This window comes from Pocillopora damicornis, chromosome 9 (assembly GCF_964200805.1).
Source record: "Pocillopora damicornis chromosome 9, jaPocDami1.2, whole genome shotgun sequence".
Classification (NCBI taxonomy): domain Eukaryota; kingdom Metazoa; phylum Cnidaria; class Anthozoa; order Scleractinia; family Pocilloporidae; genus Pocillopora; species Pocillopora damicornis.
The window spans coordinates 16364074-16386840 of record NC_142678.1 but is presented as its reverse complement, the minus strand read 5'-3'; the positions used below and the strand labels follow the sequence as shown (position 1 = coordinate 16386840).

Here is a 22767-nt window from a genome sequence, read left to right as displayed (position 1 = left end):
CCTCTAGCTGCTATACATTTCCTTGTAAATTAGTTAGGGGAATTTGGTGTTAGATCAGGATAACGACTTCTATCTGATTATATTGAGTATTCTCATCACCCTTTTCTGAATAATGTATGAATATTAAAGGGAGAAGTTACATATTAATCACCACTGGGAGTCAGAGGGTTAAAAGTCCTTTTTTATACTGTTTTGAAAGTCTACGAATGTGTCATTGGATGGAGCTTTGACAAAGAACACGAGTCACCCAAAGTACAACATGCAAATTAAAGTCCAGAGGTGCCCTTCACGATAAGAGTCAAATGTCTTAATAAATTTGAAGCCTATATGTAGACATTTAAGACATCATGAAGTAACTTGGCGTTGCAGAGCTCAACTGAGAAAAAATGTTGCACAATAAGAGCATCAAAACAATAATGCGTTCAATCAGATTTTGCACATTTAACTCGTTATATCCCACAATTTAATTAAATTGTCACGTTTGTCAGTGTTTGGCTTATCTAGGAGGGAGGTGATAGAAACGAGCCAACTTATCAACTTAAGGGTGTTATTTTAATAGAAATCCCACTTCTCTTTACTAAGGTACAGTTTAACGTAAAGAAACTGGAAGGGAGAATTGCTCTTTTAATCTTGGGAGTGTGAAGATTAAACACTCCCATATATGGCTGGCCCCAGAGACAACATGGCAATATAGGTGAGGCGGTAATCAGTTATTTCTCAAATGTGGAATCAAATAGAGTTCATCGTAATTTTTTTTTCCTTTTTATTAACTTTAAAGTGATCGTCATAAAATTTTTTCAACATATTTGGCTAGAGAATATTCAGGAGGTCAAGAAACGAGATCAGATTCTCATCCAGTCAATGATCTTATCGTCAGATGACTCACAAGGTCAATGCGCAGGCGTAGTTTACAGAGAGCGGGGCAAGTACCAGCTGAGCGGAATAAATAATTCAGCGAAAAAAGGATTTTTCGGAAAAGTGATTTTGTTAACAACTCTCCTCTCCTCTTTACTGCTGGACTAAAAGAGGAAAGGTATGATGTTTTTATTCTTATTTCGTTATTATAGATGTGTAAATGTGCTGTGTCTCAATGCAACTTACTCGTGGTACCGTACGAAGCGATTTAGACAGAGAGCCACACGGTTTAATGGTCCGTCATATAAATAGTAGTCTTGAAGTCAATAACAAAACGTTTAATAACGGAGATCGCTCGGCAAGACGCCATGAACATACGCTGCTCTCTTCACCCCGACTGTCTATCAAAGAAATCTCATAAACTAAAAACGCCGGATCATCAGTTCTACTAATTTGTACCTTAACTTTGTGCCCACATGTTAGAAGAAGAAATTACAAATCACCTGTTGGCGATTCTAACTTGATTTTGTTCCCCTGTGCTCTTGTAAATCTAAATCCCTTATGTCTTAGAAAGTAAAAATCTAAACACCAGCATCAAACATACTGCTTGACCTCAAATTCATAGATTTCGCCACAATATTTTCCGGGTTGATATTTCACAAAATCTCCTAAGCGTTCCGATTGACAACGTACTTTCTTTATAAGGAGATTTGAAATACGATCATGATTAGCCCCATGATTAGCCTCATGATTAAAACTTAATGATAGTCGATTTAATAAAAAAAATGCTATGGCTGGTTCTGAATGAGTCTTTTTTTTTGTCGTATCTAGAAGGGTGACGAGTATGAATATCAAATTCATGAGCGCGCTCTTAGCCGCTCTAATCTGCCTGTCATTTACCAGCCACCTCGTGCGGGCGAGAAGTTTAAAAGGTAAGTCTTGATGTTAAAACTCATGCTGTAAATTTCCATAGTAACAGAGGGAGCACTATGGTTCTCTTCATATCATTAAAGGAACCAGATGTATGCTGCACGATATATTCGATATGTATTTGAAGATTAAATTTGGTCTCGCCACCCGTAGAGCACGACACAGACTGAGAACTTGGAAGAATATGGCCTCATTCAGTTCGTTTAAGTAAAACATTCATTTTTGAGCGATTTTTTTAAATTATCTATTGCAAAGCAAATTCAACTGAATGAAAATGTTAGATTTGTTAGGTAACATATGTACTAAGTCGCAATCTTATGTTTATCTCTTCTAGATTTAGCAAGTATTTCCAAAGGTAAGACTCTTCGATCATTTACCGCTCGAATCTCAGCGTTTGTTTCTGGACGCAAGGAAGGTGAAAGGATGTTTTGACAATTCAGTGTTATTTGACATGAAAGACAGAATAAAAATGTCCATTTTTTCCTTTCTGTAAGAGGAAGGTATCGATAACGAGGCTCAAGACGACGGTGACGAGGCTACAGACACAGCTGTGGATGAAGTGGATGCGGACAGCTTAGACGGAGGTATGATAGTGGAAATATAGACTGCCTACTGAGTAAATACACAATATGTCAATGTAGACTTAAATGGTGTCATTTCTACAGTGGAAAATCTGCCCGTGCTATACATTGGAATAATTGTAATCATTTGTTCAGCGGAGCTACGGCGCATCGCATGCGCCCTAGCGGAGCCTCATATCTGAAGAAAAAGTCGCTAACTCTTGACCAAGAAAATCTATTTGCCACATGACCAGAGATCCGTGCTGGCAAATGCAGAACCGTTTTTCTTTCAGTCCAAAGCTTAATTATAAACACAAACCTTTTGACAAAAATCTGAAAATTTTGCTTTTATAAAGCTTGGCTAATCGGATCAATTTCAGTATCTGGGCAACTGCCCACCTACCCCCTCCCCTAACCCAACATTAACCTTAACTTGTTGTCAATTATCTGTTGTTGAGTTAGGGGAGGGGTAGGTGGGCAGTTGCCCAGATACTGATATTGATCCGGCTAATCTTATATCTTACTTTTAGATGACAATGAATCAGCGATAAAAAGAGGCCACTTAACTGACGAGTATGATTACTCAGGTGAGAAGGCTTGATGAGCTTGTCATTTATTGAAAAATATTCCTATCACGTCAAATACTGAGTGAAACAGAAAACCAACATCTTAACAAAGCACATTAATGGCTACTTGGGGAACATTTGTATGAGATCAGTAAGTTCAAAAAGTAAGATCTCCTCCAATAAAGATGAAAATCACATCAACGTTCTCATTGTAAGGTGGAGGGAGGTTTTTTGAAAGAAAGTATTATGTTTAGTATCATACCATTTCTTTTTGAATCACAATGAAATGTCAGATGTCAACTGATAAACAAACCAGATGTAGATGAACAAACAGGCAATTGATGCATGCATTGAAAGTAATCAAGAAAGGGTTTATTAAACAATTGCGGATGGGAAAAAACGAAGAAGTAGAAAAGAAAACTTGCGAACAAAGGAATTTTGAGAAAAACTGAAATCACTTCTTGTTTCGGTGTTGCCGTCTTTAAACTTCTTTGTTTGACCTTTTGCCTATTTATGTGGTCTTTCCGCTGTGGTGAAATAAACATATGTCAGTCAATGGTAACCTAGGTTTTACTATACGATCATGAATTGTGCAACTTTCTCCTGGACATGCATTGCAAGAAAAAGAACATCACGAAAGAGAAGTGTTGCCTTATATCCCACCCACTCCTAATCAACGTATGAACGAAACACTTTCCTATGAATGAACTTCTCGGATGTTACCAAAATAAAAACATTCTTTTAGCTAGCCTTTCAGAAATTTTTGGATAAAAAATGAAATTCTTTGGTCAACTCCAGTTTAGATAGATGTATAACCCTAAAATGATAGTCGTTGTCCGATATCGGGTGGTTATGTTTCTTTAGTGATGCTCTCACCACTGAATTAATTGTACCATTACCAACCCTTGGGGTTTATCCATGAACTCATTGCTTCACTACATTTATTCACAATCAAGTTGGGGACGCACATTTTAAGGTATATTTGGTATACTTACTTAACAAATGCTAACTGGGGATATCACCATCACTGAATGTCACCTACAGATAACACTTAAAGAGGGCTCGCAAAGGAATTTTATGGGGCAGCTTGTGGGTTTGCTTGCTGTTTCGATTATTAGTCGGATAGGGACTACTTGTAAAAAAGGATTTATCTTCACCTTCAAAAAAATACCATTAGGTTGTAGTACGTTTAGACTAATAATCTAACAATTACCAGAACTCCATAAAGTAAAATGCTTACCATACCAATGGCACCAAAACGATGAAGACCATCATAGGATCATCACATGACACCGTCACCTGAGTTCCTACCGCGTTTTAGAGAGACAAAACATCGGTCACACCGACATATGGCTTTGCGGGTTTGTAACCCTCTTTCTCTCTCTTACTTGCTACTATTTCTTTCTTATTTTCTTTTTGCGTTCGACCATAAACAGAAAGGAAACATAGATTCTTAGAAAATACACATTCTGCGAAAGCTTTCTTTGGTTTCTTTGACTCAGTTTGGTTTGGGTAAATATTATTTCTGGAAATAGGATACTGTGGACATCGATCAATCTTTTACATAAATATCAGCTTAGAAGGGAGGTAGAAACCATTCGTTTGTGCTATTCTTGCCAAAAAAGCTAACTGGTAACAGCCTAATATGTTACCCAGACCCTGATGTGTGATTTCTCCGCTTGGCTGCAAGAAGTGTGGGTACGAAACTAATTATAAGCATTTATACATGGATGATCTCGCTCTCTTCTTGTTATATTCTACCTGGTCACTGTGAAAATCAAAATAATTCCAGAATTGATATTGAAATAAACTACGTTGCTAAATTCCTAACGCTTACTAATCTGCTTAACCAAGTTGAAAGTAACCACCATTACTAATTTCGTAAAACGCCACCTCTAAGTCAACATCATTAGAGCACAGACGTCTAAGTATAAAATTTAGCAGCAAACGCCGCAATCTATCTTCAATAGGAAAGACTAAACAAATCTCTCGGTTTCAAAAAATGATCAGACATTAGAATACAAGCTTTTAGGCTATCAAGATTTTATTCAAATTAAAAAACCAAACGTCTTAATAAACTTTTCTTTGCCTCTCCATGCCTTTCTAAACTTTCTTATTCCAGGTTTTCAAACTTTTTCCCCGAAGCCATATGTAGTGTGTTTTGTCATAAGACCAAGACGAGTCATTCCCATCAAAAAGCGTCCAGCACACCCAACAAAATCGCCAACAGGTACACCAATGCACACCTAACATGCATACTCATTTTTTTATGGTGGTGACGGCAGAGGTATATGGGGTAAGCTTTAGAATAAATTTGTTGCTGGTGAAGGACAAATCCTTTTTTATTAGATACTACTTTCACCTTGCTATTTGGGGGCAGGCACTCGGAGAGGGAAGAGTATTTGCAGAAACTACCGTAAAGAAATTTCGTCCACTTTTCTCCGAGTGTCATGAAGCTTAGTCGCCCGACATGACTCGATACCTAAATCTATGCGCCCGGCCTGCAAACCATGCAGAATGGACTGGGCAAAGCGCTGCATTAAATTTTTAAGCCACAAATTATCCTCTTCTAGATAAAGATGGAAAAACCTGGAGGCAAAGTGCAATCAAAATTGCAATGTAACAAATCTACTTAATCTAAACTAAGGTCAGCTTTTATTCTGTATCTAAGAGCAGAAATCTAAATTAGAATAACCGCCTTGAAAAAAACTTGCCTCAAAGTGAAATCCTGAAACGGCGGTGAAATTGACACAGATCATTTGATTGGCAGATGAATCTGCAGAATCCGGAAGTGCTGCGGCAGAAAGCGGAAGTGGAGGTGAAGAGGAAGCAGCCCCTGAGAGTAAGACATATGTTATATAAGGTCGTCTCACTTGTTGAATTATTACGTGTTATTCGATACCATTTCGGATTCACATAGTGATGATGTAGGGCGACCCTCTCCCATATGACCTTGTGATGTTTTGATGGAGTTTCCATCTAGCTTTGAATTTTTGCAAAATTTTAAAAAGAAACTGTTTGTCCACTAAAAAAGTTATTACTTCAACTCTTGAAGTTTTTTAAAATGCACAAATCTAACTTAATTGCTTTATCCTTGATATACAGCTGAACCGATGTGTCCTCCACCATGCATCCGTCCTCCTGGCCCAGAGCACTGGGTACCGCGACCCCGCTACGAACCCGGCCCAGCCATTCCTCCCCCGCCACTTGAGCCACCCCCACCCCCTCCTCCATGCCCACCGACATGCATGCAAGTGTGCGCTCCTACCTGTGACCCAAGCTGCTGTGGAACACCCGTAGCCTTACCTCCACCCCCACCGATGCCAGCTTGCCAACCATCCTGCGCACCAACTTGTTGCCCAATTCCACCCCCACCACCTCCTCCACCACCGCCACCACCACCACCCCCACCCCCACTACCAATGATTTGTCCTCCAACATGCCAGCCCAGCACCTGTGCCCCAGCCTGCCCTCCAATATGCTGCAAGAGAGGAGACTAATCTCCAGTCGAGTTACCTTCAACCAAACTAGAACTTCGCGATCATGATGGTACATGCGATAGTGAAACGCAACTTGACTTTCTCGTTTTTCTGTCAAGAATATGGTATTTCTGTACATACAATGACGTTTTAAGGTCTTTTGCTTTTTATCTGAGAGCATATTGTGACAAATTTATGTTTTAAGTATCGTTACTGGTTCAATAAAGTATTCAAGTTTATGTGATTGTCTGGCCATTTGTGTCAATGTATTAATCCATGTTTAAATTGCATAAAGACCCAAGAAAAGCATTTTCCCTAAAGAATCCTGAATTTTCCTTTTCCATAATTAGGCTTAAAACACTTTGCTATAACCGCTCCGTCTTTTCCAACTTGGTCTTTCAACCAACGCGAGTTGTTTTGAAACAGGAGTCATTACCCTATACACTTGAAGTAATGCCCTGTAAAGCTAATTCTGCAGTAACCAAAATGTAAGGGAAAAATGTATCAGAACACGAATGCCTTTAGCAAGTTTCTTGGAAAATAATCTAGGCCACCTTCGAATTATTTTTATTTCTTCTGAACGCATTCCTTTGTTCTAGATTTACGGAGGTCATTAATTAAGCTTCCTTCTCCTTTGGTATTGGAATATTCTCAAGATGAAAGTACCTGTATAAAAAGAATGCAGTTTGCAATTGGAGGACTACTAAATTTTGTCATTCTTGTTCACTGTCTTTATTTTAGAATTAAAGTATATATTTCCTGATTCTAGCTGAGCATTAATAAGCCAATTTGATATAATTCATAGTTTTCCCTGATGAAGAAGATATGTACCTTGACTGAGAAGAACAGATAAACACGCTAAGTAAAAGCAATTTTTCAAATCATTGCAGGAAGGTTATCAGAGTTTGTCGATTCCCTATAGCTGCTAAAACTAAGCATATACACAATCTGGGTTGTTCAACAGTTCCTCCCCATCCAGGGGATAGGGACCTAAACTCTTCTCCAGGAATCAGCGGTTTGAAAATCCAAGAAGACGGCGAAGTAACTGAGTGAAAATTATATCTGCTGAGGGTTAGTGTTATGCGCAAAACGTTTTTTTTTTTTCGCAATGTAGCGGGCCAGGCTTACGGAAACTTTTGATTTGAAACTGTATTTGGAAAACTGTCGACTGTCCTAACTGGAACGTATTGACAACTAAAAGTAAGATTGGATATTTCAAAGGAGAGGAGAAGAAATCTTTTAAAACGAACTTTTCACTGCATCATGTATCACATGGCTTTTCTTTCCTTTCAAATAAATCGATGTACTTTCCTTTAGCGATTCTATGGATTCTTTCTCAAAACCTTTTCGGTCAGAACTACCGGCTGGTTCGAGATTTGACGAATGAATTTTTAATGTTCAAAGGCAAACCACCCGTAAGTTTCAGCTCAGATTGTGTCCGGTGCACAAATGCCAAACAAACTACAGCAGCGAATCTAAGGATGATGTAATGCACTCGATTCAAGGTTACTCAGCCGTGACAGATATTTTTATCTTTTATTTTCTTGTCAAGAATTAAAAGAATAATACAGCTGGTAAGTGTTTCAGAGTTTTTCCCCGTTATTTTGATTTCTAGAGAAAGATTCTGGCTTATTGAAACGTGTCGACACTTTTTTGTGATTCACCTTCCAATGAGGTGGTCAAGATTTCTTTTGGTACCTGTCGATTTGTCGATTTCACGCCTGTATGGTCCAAATTTTACTTCTTCGCTTCAGATGTTCTGTTCTTAACAAGATGACCAGGTTGTGGCTTGCTTCAGCGACTTTGCTTTGCTTCGCGGTCACGGTCCTGAAGTGTGAGGAGCTAAACAGTTACGAATCAGGTATGTGTAACAAGCTACTTATCAACCGTGAATATAACAATTATTTTAAGTGTGTTTCTCGAGGCCATGCCGGAAGAAATCCTTTAAGCCCCGGGCCTAAATAAAACTATCGAAGTCGGTCAACAATTTTTATTAGCTTATATTGTATAGACACTTGGACTGACTAGGACAAATTTTATACCAGTAAAGGCAGACTTAGTGGACAGATCAACACTACTGAGAGAAAGTGCAGAACTGTATTGGTAAAAATTTGGAATTTCAGATGGTCACTGTTTAGAGGCAAAAGGAAAATTAAATAAGAGGAAACTTTCCCAAGAACAGCTGCTTCTTAACAAGCTTTCAATTGGTATTTAGATCAGATCTAGAAGATCACTGAGGTCAATTAGAGGTCAATGTTGTAAAACAAATCAAATGATTTTCTTCGTAATGAACGCGGGCAATCTCACTTAAAATCAAACAGGTCCATTGTGTGAGTTAGCTCAAATGAGAATTTTAAGTCAAGGATTAACTTTGCAACTTCCTCTTAATGCAGAAAGGCTATTTGTAAAAACAAATTGATAATAACATAAAACAAATGGGCAGAAAAAAACCTTTTTCTCTAAGGATGTCTTACTGCTCTAATATGAGTTGCCAAAGATGGTTGCCAACGAGTTGATATAAATGATAAAACAACAACTGTAATAGGATACATTGGCAACTTTTTGGGATCAGTCTTACAACGGAAACATTGCTGCGTGAAAAAATGTTATGCGATACTGTAACTACATCTAAGATAGACAGCGAGAATTTTGTCTTTCAGCGTTCGCAACTGGGAACGTAAGCTTCCTATCCGATTTACAAAAGGCATATTTGTGTATTGTAATAACTGCTAAGTCACCAGTGTTCCCATTGTTCCCAGGGCTTCTCATTACTCGACTCGTTTGCGAGGAAAGTTTCATACATGGGGACGAGGTTGAGTCCTATTGGTTTCATAGTTGTTATTAGATTATCCCAACAGAGCTCATAAAAAAGCGCTCAATATGTGATTGTGCGAAGATCCAAAAAAAACCAAAGATATTTTGATATAACCGATCCTTGCGGACTGGGGACGAACCAAGGGGAGTTACTTTTTTTATTCAAGGATTACGACATTTGCAGGCAGAATTGATCACTTTTTTATTCCATTTTATTCTTGAAACTAGTTTCAAACAAAGCTAAATAAAATTTGCAACCCAACGTCAGACCAATATTTTCGTACTTCAGACCACACGAAGCTTTCCTTTAGTAAGTTGTTATTAACTTCACCTTTCTTCAAGCCCCTGTCTCTGAGCTTTGGAAATTAGTAAGCTCCCCACGGGTTTATTGGGGCGGTTATAACATGAGTTCTCTATCCAAAATTTTGAATGTGCATTATTTTTTTCAGGCAGACCAGACAGAAGCGTACCAGCCGTGCAACAAATCTCTCGTCTGGATGATCTCCGGAGTCAAATCGCAAAGCCCAACAAGGGACAAGAAAAAAAGGGTAAAAATAATAAAGTTAATGATCACAGTGATGATGACAAAAAGGCAGACAATAAACAAGAAGTTAAAATCGATGATAAGAAGGAAGACAAAAATGAAGCAAAAGAAGTTATCAGAGAAGATAAACTGACGAATAAACAAGAGAAGCAAGATGACAAACAAGGAGAAAAAAATGAGGACAAAAGTAATAAAAAAGATGATGAAAGCAAAGACAAATCAGAGAAAAGCGATGACAAAAAAGAAGAACATGCAGAAGACACAGAAGAAAAAAACAATAAGCAAAAGGACAAAGACAGCAGCCCTGATGAACAGAAGAAAGACGAGAAAAAGAAAGACAATAAACAATCCGGTAAAAGCTGAATTGTCTTGGTCGCTGCTCATCTCTCTCTGCCAAAACTCTGATAAAAACTAACGAGTCGAATTCTAAAGTAAACTAACATTCCTAATAACCATTGTTCTAACGAAAAAACTGACCAGACGCTAATTCTAACCAAAACTAACCCTTTGACGTCTGTGTTATTTTTCAGGCTTTACTGACATTGATAAGTGTGAAAATTAACTGCGTTAATTGTTTTTTCTAGCTGGCATACCCAAGAAAGACAAGGCCAAACCGAGCCTTAAAAAGCAACAGGATAAAGCAGCGACCGCTCCAGTTAAAAAGCCCGCACCAGTGGCAAGACCTCCCCTGCCCCCACGTCCCGCCTATCCACAACCACGATACCAACCTTATCAACAGTCTTACAACGCGTTTCAGTCCCCTATGTCTCCTATGTCTGCCATGGGCGGAGCATGTTTAGCGCAATGCTGGAAGAAATGCACACCTATCTGTATTCAACACAGGTGTTGCTTACCTGGGATGAACAATTATCCAATGCCTGTTCCTCCACCCCCCGCTATTTATCGTCCTCCCCCACCCCCACCTCCCCCACCCATGATGATGTATCCTCCACCTCCCCCTATGCCTTCAGTCTACCCTCAAATGACCTGCCAGCCCTCTTGCGCTCCAGCTTGCTGCATGCCACCAGTACCAGCTCCTCCTCCACCGCCGCCGCCGCCACCTCCACCTCCACCTCCACCTCCACCACCCCCTCCTCCGCCAAGACCCGTCTTACCCCGTCCCAATCCATCATGTAATCCAGCATGCGCTCCTCAATGCTGCATGTCAGTATCATACCCAGCACCCTACCCTGCACCGATGCCTTACCCCGCTCCTTCGCCCCCTGTAATCACAATGGGATCCCCGGTTCAAAGCGGATGTTCATATCCTAGTTATCCTGGATATCCCTGTGTAAGTAGCCCTGGAACGGTAGCACCCGTAGTGACCCCGAAACCTGCCACTCCAAAGAAACTATGTAAGCCGATCTGTCTCAAGTTCTGTCTGACAGTCTGCCCTCAGGATTGCTGCAGTGCTAAGGTGACAGGTGTGCAAGTTGTTAAACCGTCAACTTCCGTTACTGCAGTAGCTACACCATCCACTTCTTCATGCCCAGCAAGTTGTGCTCAAATATGCGCAACTCCGTGTCCTCAGGTGCGTCCAAAACGCTTCTAGTGCTGCAAATTTTTTTCTTTGTAAGACCACCAGTTTGATTCAAGTAATTAGCAAGGAACTGCGTAGCAGCTTTATGAGGAAGTTACAGATAATCAGATTTCACAAGTCATACGGTTAAAACCGCACAAGGGAAAAACTAACAAAGAAACACTTTTTGTAAACAGAGCTGTTGCTTACCCACAAGCAAACCCGCTAGCACAGCGGCACCAGGCACCACTAAGCCAGCTTCTTCAGCAGTAACAGGTATGGTAATCGTATAACACTCTCAGGCACTTGTTGTGAGAGTATAAGTACTGCCATTAGAAATCATAATCCGTCTATGCATCTATGCGTCACACAAACTGTTCCGCATAGAAGGATAGCATACAAAATTCTGAACATCAAATGGGACTACGAAAGATGGGAAATTTATACAACTGAGAGTTGCAACCGATTTTCAACTATTTAGCCCCACCGGCTGCCATAATTGACAGTTTTGGCAAAATTGGTATCTAGCTGTTAGCAAGGGAACGAGTACTTAGATTAGTTTATGTTCTGCTACAGAGAGCAGAGGACAGACGCCGAACTTAAAATTCAGATAGGCTCGCCAAAATTAGGATGTAATGAAGGGATTCAAAAGCTAGATAAGAAATAACAAGATCTTGAAGAACTAAGAAGAGAATGATTTCAAGTTTCTCGACCTATTTTCCAGGTAGAGTGTTTTTTTTTTATAACGTACCAAACCAACGTTAGCGAAGGGCTAGTCAGAACGAAGAAAAGTACCCAGATATCAGAGGAACCGAATAAGTGCTTATTCAGAGAAAATTTTATGTAGAGATAAACAGCCGCATGTGAGCAACTCAAGATTAGTTTTTTGTTTTAAATCTGAGGGTTCGAGAGGGCAGCGCGAGTGAACAACTCGACAGTGGTTTAGCGTGATCTGTACTCTTATTCACAAAGACATTCGTCATCAGTGTCATGTCATCCAGTCACACAAAATATTGTGGTGTCACGAGGAGCAGCCGAGTGAGTCCACAATAAATTTTGACCTTTGTGATAACGAATATCGTTTTAGATAAGAGGACAGACCACGCCAAACCACTGTCAATTTGTTTTATTTGTTTCTTTTAACACAGTAACGACGTCATATAAGACAATTCTTTCGGTGCGTGACCATTGCGTGACACGTAGAAGCGACAACTTGTCTGTACTCTTATCGAAAACGGCAAATTGGCCAATCAGATCACGACATTTCTGCCTATTGTGGTAAAATTTTTTATCAACACCGGAATAAGAATTGTTTTAAAACGTTGTCACTCTTTAGCCCGGCCAACAGCTACCCCAACGTCAAAGAAACCAAAGCCTGTTTCGTGCGTGGCGCCTGCCTGCTCCCCTCAGACGTGCCTGCCATCGTGTCCCAAACCATGCTGTACTAAGAAACGCTTTCACGATATGGAACTAGTTGCGGGATGCCCTCGTGTTTGCTTTTCGAGTTGTGAACAAGTATGTCCCAGGCGCTGCTGTGGTCCTCACCCACCAATCAAAGCTACCATCAACCAGAGGCCCAAAATCAATGACATCCCCCAGTCCCCAAGGTGCCCCAAGATCTGTGCTGATGTATGCGCTCTAGAGTGTCCGCATAGATGCTGCGGCCCTGGCTCCATGAAGAGGGCGTTTATTTCAAGACCGTTTCCTCGTTTGGCTTACATGAAGAATCACTATGCATTTAATCAGAAAAGATACCAAGTACCTGTGTCGCGATTCAATAATCCGCGACGATTTGGATTGAAGAAGAAACGAAACACCATTCACTAACAGACATGGCGTGCTGGCTTGCCTATAGTAAGCCTCGATGGTTATGCTCGACGATGGCTTTGGCTGAGAGAACAAAGAGAAAGAGAAAGGTTCCTGGACAGAAGAGGTGCAAAGTTGACTGAAAAGATTGCAAGAGAGGTCTTGTACAATGACTTTATATACGGATACGACCACTTCTACTAAGACTGGTTTCTAGGGATAAGATATATCTGGGGATACAGCATGTTGACAATTTCCCTATTGCAATTTTGGATTATAGCATTATTACATATTAGAATTATATAACACTAGCCATACATATATTGCACTATATAGCGTTACGTTATAGGCTTTATCATGTACATATCGCGTTAAATATTATTACTTCAGCATGTAACATGCCATGCACATATTCTACCAAAATTTACATGTTTTCTCGTGTACATACTAAATGCTTCTTGTCAGAAGCGTTTACTTAAAGTACTATCGTTGGTTTGCAGCAAACTGTAATTAAACTTTTCCCAGTTAGTTTGGCTTCTTCCAGTCTGGTTTCTGGTTCAGAAACAGTTAGAACTGACGAGCAACTTGAGGAAAACAAATAAAAATCACACTTTTAAGTAGACGTAGCTATGCTTCACAGACTGTAAATTAATGCACAGAAATAATCAGATAATAAACATGGTATTTTTCAATTGAGATGAGCTGAGATGTAAATCACATTGATTTCGCACCTGTTATTGATGCTGTCTAAGAAATACCCAAAGTTAAGGTTCTCGATATCTCTAACCTCCTCGTATCTTGGCCCGGTGAAATAATTCGAGATACATACCCAGAGTTTGCGACATCATGTAAAAAAATCAGTGGCGGCACACAGATACAACTCAATGGCGTTACCCGTTTGCGTCAATAACCTCTTTATCAACTGAGATATGTAAAGCTACATGTCTGAACTTATTCTTACGTCTTAAACGTGCGAAACCTATAAAAACAGTTTTAGCTCCGTAAACAAGTTTATCCAGGAGCCTCAACAATCAGTTAACCTTTCTTTGAGGAACGTGGAGTCAAGCAATTGACAAAACCATAAGAGCACTTGCCCAATAAAATAGCAAAAAAGTAAAAATTAAGAAAAAGGTGCCCCAGGCCCAAATGAAATAAAGACAGTCCCTAGCTCCCAGTTGAGCTTTCCGCGGGAAAACGCGAAAAACCAAGTCACGTTTGGATTTCTGTTTTGTATCTCATTGGCTGACAAGATGGCCGCATTTTCCTCGACCAATCACAGAGGGAGTTAAAGCAAAATCAGAGAAATCTCACATAACTTTCAACCCGTGCAAGCAAACCTCAAATAATTTCAATGATCAGAGATAGAGGACTTTCCTTGAAATTTTTAATTTCAAACTTTGTCTCTGACAATCACTTGCCAGGCGACAAGAACAAACTCTTTACCTTGCTATAATACAACTATTACTCTAGACATAATGCTCTTACATAGCAACTTGCAAATACAAAACATTTTTAAAGTGAAGCATTCTTAGGAAGCCAAAACTCAAAACTAATTAGTTTCTCCTAATCAACGAGTGCCATATATTTTAAAAAATCTTATGCTCTATATTCTCTAAGTTCGTTCAGTTACTCTTGTCGAGAACTGCACTTTAAACTCATACCAGTAAGTTGCTGAGTTTTAGTTAAAAATGCAATTTCTAACAATCTCAATCGAAATTTACACATAATACAACATATGGTTCCAACAGAACTCCATTGAGCCGAAAAGGGAGGTAACCAATAACGTCTTAGTCGAGGGCAAAGCTAAAGGGGGCCTGAGGGTAAGGGATACCCACCCACATAACAGATACAAAGGAAACTAGTTTAACTACTACGCTTTCAAACCATAGTACTTCCAACTAAAACAAACCTAATCCTAAAGGCAGATGAAAATGACCAAGAACCAAACCATCAAAACAAAAATTGTTGAAAATGTAATAAAACAGATTTAAGAATTTTGATGTTGATCCTGTGGACACAGATCCCAACTGTGCTCACATTGTAGCTGGCTCTTTAATCCCCTCTTGCTGCTGAGATAATTTGAAGGATGTACAAGAACAAGTTGACGATATCCAAGTACAAGTTCAGTGCAGCAAATATGTACTCTTCTGGTGAGATGGAGTACATTTTGCCTCCACCCATCATGATCTGTGTATCATACACAAGGTACTGCAAGATGAAACACACCTCAACAGATAAGTTATAGCAATCTCCTGCTTTGGAAGCCAATGCATTGACTCTCCCAACCAGTGACCAGCATCATGTTCCACGAATTATTACATGGTAGCTTGAAGGGAACTGGTAAACACATTTCTATAGCAACAGGTTATGTGGTAACTATTACAGCAAAATACTAACTAAAGATGATCTGTATGACTGTTTAAAAAGTAGCATTTTGGTCCATGCTGTCCCCAAAAATACAAACTACACTGTAAATAGAGGGCATTAAATGGAGCTCCACAATAGACCTTTTAGCTAAAGTCAGACTTCTCTGGGTCCAAAACATAACTTTATTAATGGAAGGTAGACATTTGGAATTCTCTGTCGGGCATTTTGAGAAAATTTATCAGATCGGAGAAGGCATTTCAAGGTAAACAAAGATTTTACACCTCAAAAATGTGGCTGCAAATTACTTCAATAGAAAAAGTTTTTTGTCCATGACTTGGTTTTCTGTAAGGCACCATGCAAGAGCGTTCAACGGGCTGGACTTGCAACCAGAGGCCCCATGTGGAAGTCATATGTTATGAGGCCTCTTGCAGGCTGTCATTTTAATCTTTACTTTCTTTCATTTGAGTCACTAATTTTCTTTGCCCCTCAGGCCTTTTTGGTACATGTATGAGCAGTGCTAAGGAAAACCAAATCATTCATTTTACTTTTTAAATTAATTGGACACAACTCCTGAAGAATGAAAGCAGCACAATGCCTGCTATTTTTCCAAGAAACATACCATGGCAAATATGAGAGCTCCAAGCGAAGCATAGACAACTGAAAGAACCTGAAATATTATGGAAAATAGTTACCAGGTTTAATACAAATTTTTCAGGTTGACAACTTGGGTTATAAAATTAGTAATCAACCATGATTTTCTACTTTTGGTCTTTCTGAACTGTAATTAGTATGACAAAGCTTCAAAGGAAACTGTAAATTCAAACCAAATTCAACTTCTGATATTACTTTCACCAAGAATATGTGGAAAGTATTAAAAAGATAAAGAAAGCTGTAGAGAATATGTAAAAAATTAAAAGACAAATCCCTTTCTTTGTTTTTTTTGTCTTTAACTTAACCTGCTCTACATAATATTCTTGACCTACTTTTGTTTTGGTCCCAAACCAAACCCATGGAATATAGGGCTACTACTGACAACAACAACAACAACAACAACAAAATTCAATTCTCTAGGGATTGAAACATACATGAAGGGAAGAAGAAGACCCCCCCCCCCCTTTCCTACTTATATCACGCTTTTCCATGACTCCCTCTTGGATAAGAGGAAATGGAAATGGCTATTGTGCAGGCATAGTGTAAAGTATACATCTTACCCTGCTGTGAAAAAAGATCATCAAAAAGCCAAAGCAGATGAGAATAATCAAAGCCACGAACAGAAATCCGCCCATCATGGTGAAGTCATACTGTCAAGGACAGAGCATATTTAAAGAAATTGCTGTTAAAAATTAGGTAAGCAGACCTCTCTAAAAAGCAAAAACTACCAAAAAAAGGAACTTGGTGCAACAAAGCAAACAGGGCCTCATAGCATATTTGCCAGCAGAAATCATGTAATGTAGAAATCATTCATTTGAAGCCAGGAAGTACAGATCTATAAGCTCTAGGTAAACTGACTTTCTGGTGAAACAAAATAGGAAAGGGTGGAGAATGTGTGTTAGGAAATGCAATGCAAAGTGACTCTCTTTGAAAACAGAAAGTAAATGTTATTGTTTCAATGGGAACCCTTGATTCTTAAAGCTGACAAAAGTGCAGATCATTAACTCAAGCTCTGGGACTAAGATTAGCTAACACTACCTTAAGTTTACTATAAAAACAGCAACCATGGTTCACCTGAAAATTACAGGCCCTACAAAATGAAACACCTACAGCTGAAACTTGCATAACATCTGTTGAAAAGTTATACTGACTTGAAGGGTTACTAGTCTCTCACCTTAGTCTGGAATGCAAAAATGGTAATTGCCAGAACGACAACCTGTAAAAAAGTTTCACAACAAGAATTATTGAAAAGTTAACTTTTAATTCACATAGATATTGCACAGTCCTCGACCTGCCAATATCTCTTTCCACAGCAAAAAAGGTTTCTCACAATCAAACTGCAAAATTTTCACTACCTTCAGCCAAATGAAACTCCACAAGTATATCAGCTAGTATCAATTGTATTTTAGTTATTCAAACTCATGCTAACTCAAAACTCATTCAAATCTAGTCATCTAACCGTATGTCTCAAGGAAAAATTAACAATTTCTAATTTGGGTTTCTCTCCTAATCAATATTCTCCTCGCATACTAGGAATTTAGTTTCTGCTAACCATACAATATTGCTTAGCTGACAAAATTTTCATGGCATACAATTAAAGTCACATTAACTTCAGTGACCATACTTAGGCTGGTTTAAACCCCTACAAAAAGTAATCATGACTGGTTCCATCAGCTGCATTTTAAGTATTTTTTTAACAATCTTCCTTCCAGAGCTGTCAACAAGAGCTGGTGGTGGGCCAAAACCCATGGCTAGTCTGCCATTTTATAGCCAGCCACTTCCAACCACTGCAACCCTTTCCTAGTTTTTAGTGGAATTACATGTAAAATTTACCAGTAAAGGGCTACATGTAGATGTGTTAATCAACTCCACTTTCACTGCTTGAAGCTTTGTGCAAACTTTTTGGAACAACTGGTACATTTTAACTGAACAGCTCACAGCACTGAGTGTAATTTGATGAAAAACATGGTATCCACAACAACCTGGCTGTCTGCTATTTCTTTATATTTGACTTCTACTTCAACTAATAGACAGACCTGTTCCTCAGTTCTATCTTTATTACAGCATATATCATAAGAACTCAAAACCAAAAAGGCTGCAACTTACTGAAGTTATTCCAACAGCCATAAGTACCTCATCTTTATCATAAACACTGTGGAAAGTTGATTTACATGTAAGAAACTGTTGGTATTGTTCATATAATACATAATAGTCGTGTGTATATGGCTAAAGTGAGAATTGCAACAAAAATTGGGTATCAAGTGATAATTAATGCAAAAGAAATTTAAGTATTCATCTATAAATAGTCCTAAGTTATCTCCATCTCTAAAAATTGCAACCAAAATTTGAAATCCATTGACCATGATCAAAGAAAGGCAGATTATGATTCAGTGATTCTGTTAAAATATTATAACAGAAACAATAGTGAGGAGAGGGTCATCAATTTTTTCCAGCTCAAGATTGTCCACCTGATGTAATTGTCCACAAAAGCAGACTACAATTTACCTTGATACAGCACCAAGAAGATATCCTTCACAGATGGTCTAAATAACAACAAAACAAAACAAAATTCAATACAACTTAAACCTAAAGAACATTTAATTACGATATCAAAACACAAATAGACAACAAAAGGGTGACACCCTTAACCCTTTCACTCCCAATATCTAATTAGTAATTCTCCTTACTATCTGCCATACAATTTTTATGATGTTAGTTCAGAGAATGTGGTATTAGATAAACTAATAATCCCATAACTGATATTCTTCTCTATTCTCATCACCTACCTGCTTGATATTGTATTGATATTGTAAGGAGAAATTCTGTCTTAGTCACTTGTGGGAATGAAAGGGTTAAAATTAATTCATTCAACTACACTGCACACTTATCTGAGCATTAAACGAGTCAACAATAATGGAAATGCAGGGATTCTGAGGGCAACAAAGTTGAAACTAATGAAACATACAGCAAGCAGAAGTTTGCTTAAACAAAAAACTTCTCTATCTTACAACTTAATGAAAAAGTATTATTAAAGTATACAGTTTTTATAATATATTACATGAAACATTCAATTAACATATCAAGTGCAGAATTTCAAATTTTCCAATTCAGTTCTAATTTCCCCTCCAGTGTTAATTTTAGACCAAAATGAAGCATTCAGTCTTGAAGACAAATCACAAACTCCATTTACAATGCAGTTCAGTAACATAGGGGGAGTGAAATGTGACAGTCTTTAGGTTACTTTAGGGGGGTGCTCACTGATAGATGCAGGAATTAGGAATACATTACACAAATGAAGTAGAAGGTACTCACAAAAATTACAAGAAAGATCATGTTAGTTGGGAACTGCCGCCTAAAAGGAGATCAAACAAGTTAACAACATCAGCTAACGTTAAGTATCTAAGAAAACATCAAACAACAACTAAGAGAAGTTGTTTATATTGATTTCATAAGCAACTTCTCTTTCCAAGGTTCAAACCTTTTTTCAGAAACAAATTTCAAGGTTTTTTGCAAAACTTTTCCAGGACTCAGGTCTCCAAATTTTACCTCAAACCCTTTCATTCCCAAGATTTCCATATCAATTCTCTTAAGGGTCTACATAATTCCATATGGCATAAATTCTAAAAACTTCATTGCTGAAGTTAAACAGATTTCCAAGACTTTGTAAGACCTATTAACATTATTCAGGACTTTCCAGTCCTGAGAAATGTCAAAACAAAATTCCAGGATGTTCTAGGTTTTCTAGCCCTGTACAAAACCTGTCTCTGCAACTCTAAAAAAATTTTCAGCATTTGCATTCCTCACTAAAATTGATTTCTCACAAGATAGAAAACACAGAATAAGCACTTGTGAAACTAAAAAAAAAAGGACTTGAGACATGCCATGAGACAATCCTATTATATTCTTATCGCAAAACATACTATGTTATAGTTCCACAGCAAGAAAGGAATTCTTACCTTACACTCTCACAACAAGCCATAGCAATCATTGTGACAAATGTGACAGCCCTGTAACATGACATTGAAAAAAGTGAGAAAAACTTTGGAAAGTGTACACCGCTGTAACCGAAAAGAGCAGTAAAAAGAGTAAACTATGTGGAAGTCTTTTAAAGTTAGTGGCACAAATATCAAATGTATTATCCAATATTTATGAACATGCAAATAATGGCTTAGGTGACAGGATAAGGTCCTCCATGCAGGGTGATTTTAAAGGTGAAGAACTTATTTTCTACATGGCTATCAATTGAAATGATTTTTGTGTGCTCAAAAAGAAAAACATAAATACAAGACAATGCAGTTGCTCTGACCAACAATCACTTGTTTTTTAGTAGTCATTTTTCATCAAACTAACATAATTAAACTCAAAAGGTTCCAGTAATTGTCCAAGGGATTATTTGACAATTACTATCCTGCCTTACATACATGATTGATGTTAATTTACTGCAGCATTTGTATCTAACTAAAATCAAAGTTAATAAACTAAAAAAAATAAATCACACTTACAAAGCTCCATAAAATAATCCTACATGATTCATTGCATATTCCTGTACAGGCTCACTGAATAAAGAAAAAAATAAGGTTAACCTTAATATTATTACAAGAAGGTGCCTAAAGTGCTTCATCCAATTTTACATCTCTGCAAATTTATTTTTCTTACCAATACAGGAAGAAACAGATGAATGCCATTGTTATGACAAGTTGGCCAAGTAGAATAGCATAGACCTATAAAATAGAAATAAACAAAAACATTACTGATAATTATGTCCTGCAAGAGCACATAGCAGTCACTCTCTAGGTCTTACCAGCTACCCCAGATGTCAATTTTAATCACTGAGTAAAACATTGTGTTTGAGTCTGCTTGTTGTTGTTGTTTTCTTGTTTTGTGGGGATTGTTTTGTTTACACAGACAATGTCAAATTGGCCACAATTACATGTCTACAACCTTAAAAAAACCATTGGAAAATTGTATAAATAGTACAAATTTTTCCAGCAGCTTAAATTGAGAACTTATATAATTCCAAAATAGATTCTATATTGCTCTATATCTGTTCAGTAAAATAGATCACAGATGGTGTCAAAATGTGGAAAGTGTGTTACTGAACTAAAATGCTCTTAACCCTTTAACTACCAAGATCTCATTAGTAATTCTCCTTACTGTCTCCTCACAGTTCTTGTGATGTTAGTTTGGAGAATTTGGTGTTGTATCAACTTATAATCCCCTAATTGATATTTTTCTTCATTCTCATCACTTGTCTGCTTGATATTGTATTGACATTGTAAGGAGAATTCTGTCTTAGTCACTCTTTGGAGTCAAAGGGTTAACATGACCTATTTGTTTTATATGATAAAGAAGCAAAAAATTGTTGATGGTAATGTCATCTAAGCATCTGTCCTCCAACAGATCACCAACAAAAGCCAATAAAAAGGCACCCATAATTCATATTATTATAAATAAGTGTATGCATCATGGACAGTAGTGTCACAGAGCAGTTTACACTTCATGCCTGAGTAATCAGACAATATGCATCAACTGCACATGCTGTAATATAGCGAGATACTGCGCTCATTTCATGTTACAAAGGTCCCCTAATTAATAAATTACACATAAATTTACCCAATGCGTATTTTGCTTCACTTTCCAGTTTTTATATTGTTTTCATACAAAAGGATCATCAGCAACATCATCTAATCAAACTGCCCAGAATCATACTGTCTAAAAAATAACAAATCGGACTCCCACCAATTTTGTTAACCCCTCACATGATAACAGACCAGTCCATTAAAGATGGAGCCAAGTGGAGATTTCCTGTCAGAGGGTGTATGTAATTCAGTTCCCTTAATTCCGTCCCTCCTTTCACTATATATAAATGTCGACGTTACGGTTTGAGTGGTTTAAATAGAGTTTCTGCTAGAAATCCCAAGTTAATCATCACAGCACTTGTACGTGGGTAAGTGTACGTTCGTTTAATTGGTGTCATGGCGAAGTAAGGATAAAAAGGAAAAAATGTCGTGAATATAATTTGTGATAACGAAGCTCTATATTTATATTACATTTTCTTGACAGTCAAAGTCAAGAGTATACTTTATCCAACCTTCGTATCTACCCAAAATAAGGGTAGTGATTTTTAACCGATAATATAGGTTACCCTTATGTGTGCGCAAGTATATGCATATAAATGACAAAATGAAACAGCTGAATCAAAATACAAACTCTAATCAACATGCACCGAACACAGGCCAAATCTTACCTTTCGAATGAAGCCTGTGACAAAAAGCAAAAAATACATCATTTAGTAACCTCGAAAAAACTAACAACATATCACATCTAATTCAACCAGTTAAAAATTACATTTATAACCCTTACCAGCGCGAATTGAGGAGTCGCTGAAAGCCATTGTGTTATCGAATTGGCTATAGTCGGCCCCGCCATATTTGTTTGCCTCTGGGTCGTACATTTTGAAATAACTGTTTCTTTTGCCAAAATACCCTTTTCGCTCCGAGGAAAAAAATTATCTATCTCCTCAGTTATCGCCCAGTTTCATAACTATATATGGGGTAATAATAATTGCCCAGATGAATATTTGTACCGTTGGAAAGCAAAACTCTTCCGGGAAAACTAGTACCATTTGTAGCATGACGTCACCTTCGTGATGATTGGACAGTGTTGATAAGCAGGG

General features: G+C 38.0%; 3 protein-coding genes across 4 annotated transcripts; 2 read left to right on the top strand and 1 right to left on the bottom strand.

The window, feature by feature from the left end:
- The first annotated feature begins 896 nt into the window (after window positions 1-896).
- Window positions 897-6634, top strand: LOC113672471 (uncharacterized). The gene is made up of 7 exons (XM_027188760.2): window positions 897-1033; window positions 1687-1787; window positions 2120-2140; window positions 2280-2369; window positions 2876-2932; window positions 5682-5753; window positions 6017-6634. Exons 2-7 carry the CDS (start codon window positions 1700-1702, stop codon window positions 6409-6411), a joined length of 723 nt encoding a protein of 240 aa, XP_027044561.2. The 5' UTR covers window positions 897-1033; window positions 1687-1699; the 3' UTR covers window positions 6412-6634.
- A 1207-nt stretch (window positions 6635-7841) lies between these two features.
- On the top strand, window positions 7842-13769 carry LOC113672474 (uncharacterized). Of its 2 annotated transcripts, none has more exons than XM_027188763.2 (6): window positions 7842-7964; window positions 8145-8251; window positions 9654-9752; window positions 10333-11279; window positions 11465-11543; window positions 12604-13769. In XM_027188763.2, exons 2-6 carry the CDS (start codon window positions 8164-8166, stop codon window positions 13092-13094), a joined length of 1704 nt encoding a protein of 567 aa, XP_027044564.2. In that variant the 5' UTR covers window positions 7842-7964; window positions 8145-8163; the 3' UTR covers window positions 13095-13769. The 2 variants fall into 2 exon arrangements, with proteins under 2 accessions (XP_027044564.2, XP_027044563.2); XM_027188762.2 differs by having other exon boundaries at window positions 9654-10100.
- Window positions 13770-14443: 674 nt separating this feature from the next.
- LOC113672469 (protein lifeguard 1) lies at window positions 14444-22735 on the bottom strand. The gene is made up of 12 exons (XM_027188758.2): window positions 22455-22735; window positions 22339-22352; window positions 20748-20812; window positions 20594-20647; window positions 20048-20098; window positions 19404-19443; window positions 18597-18634; window positions 18198-18243; window positions 17266-17307; window positions 16652-16741; window positions 16060-16107; window positions 14444-15281 (listed from the first exon to the last, which is right to left on the bottom strand). Exons 1-12 carry the CDS (start codon window positions 22543-22545, stop codon window positions 15126-15128), a joined length of 735 nt encoding a protein of 244 aa, XP_027044559.2. The 5' UTR covers window positions 22546-22735; the 3' UTR covers window positions 14444-15125.
- Window positions 22736-22767: the final 32 nt, after the last annotated feature.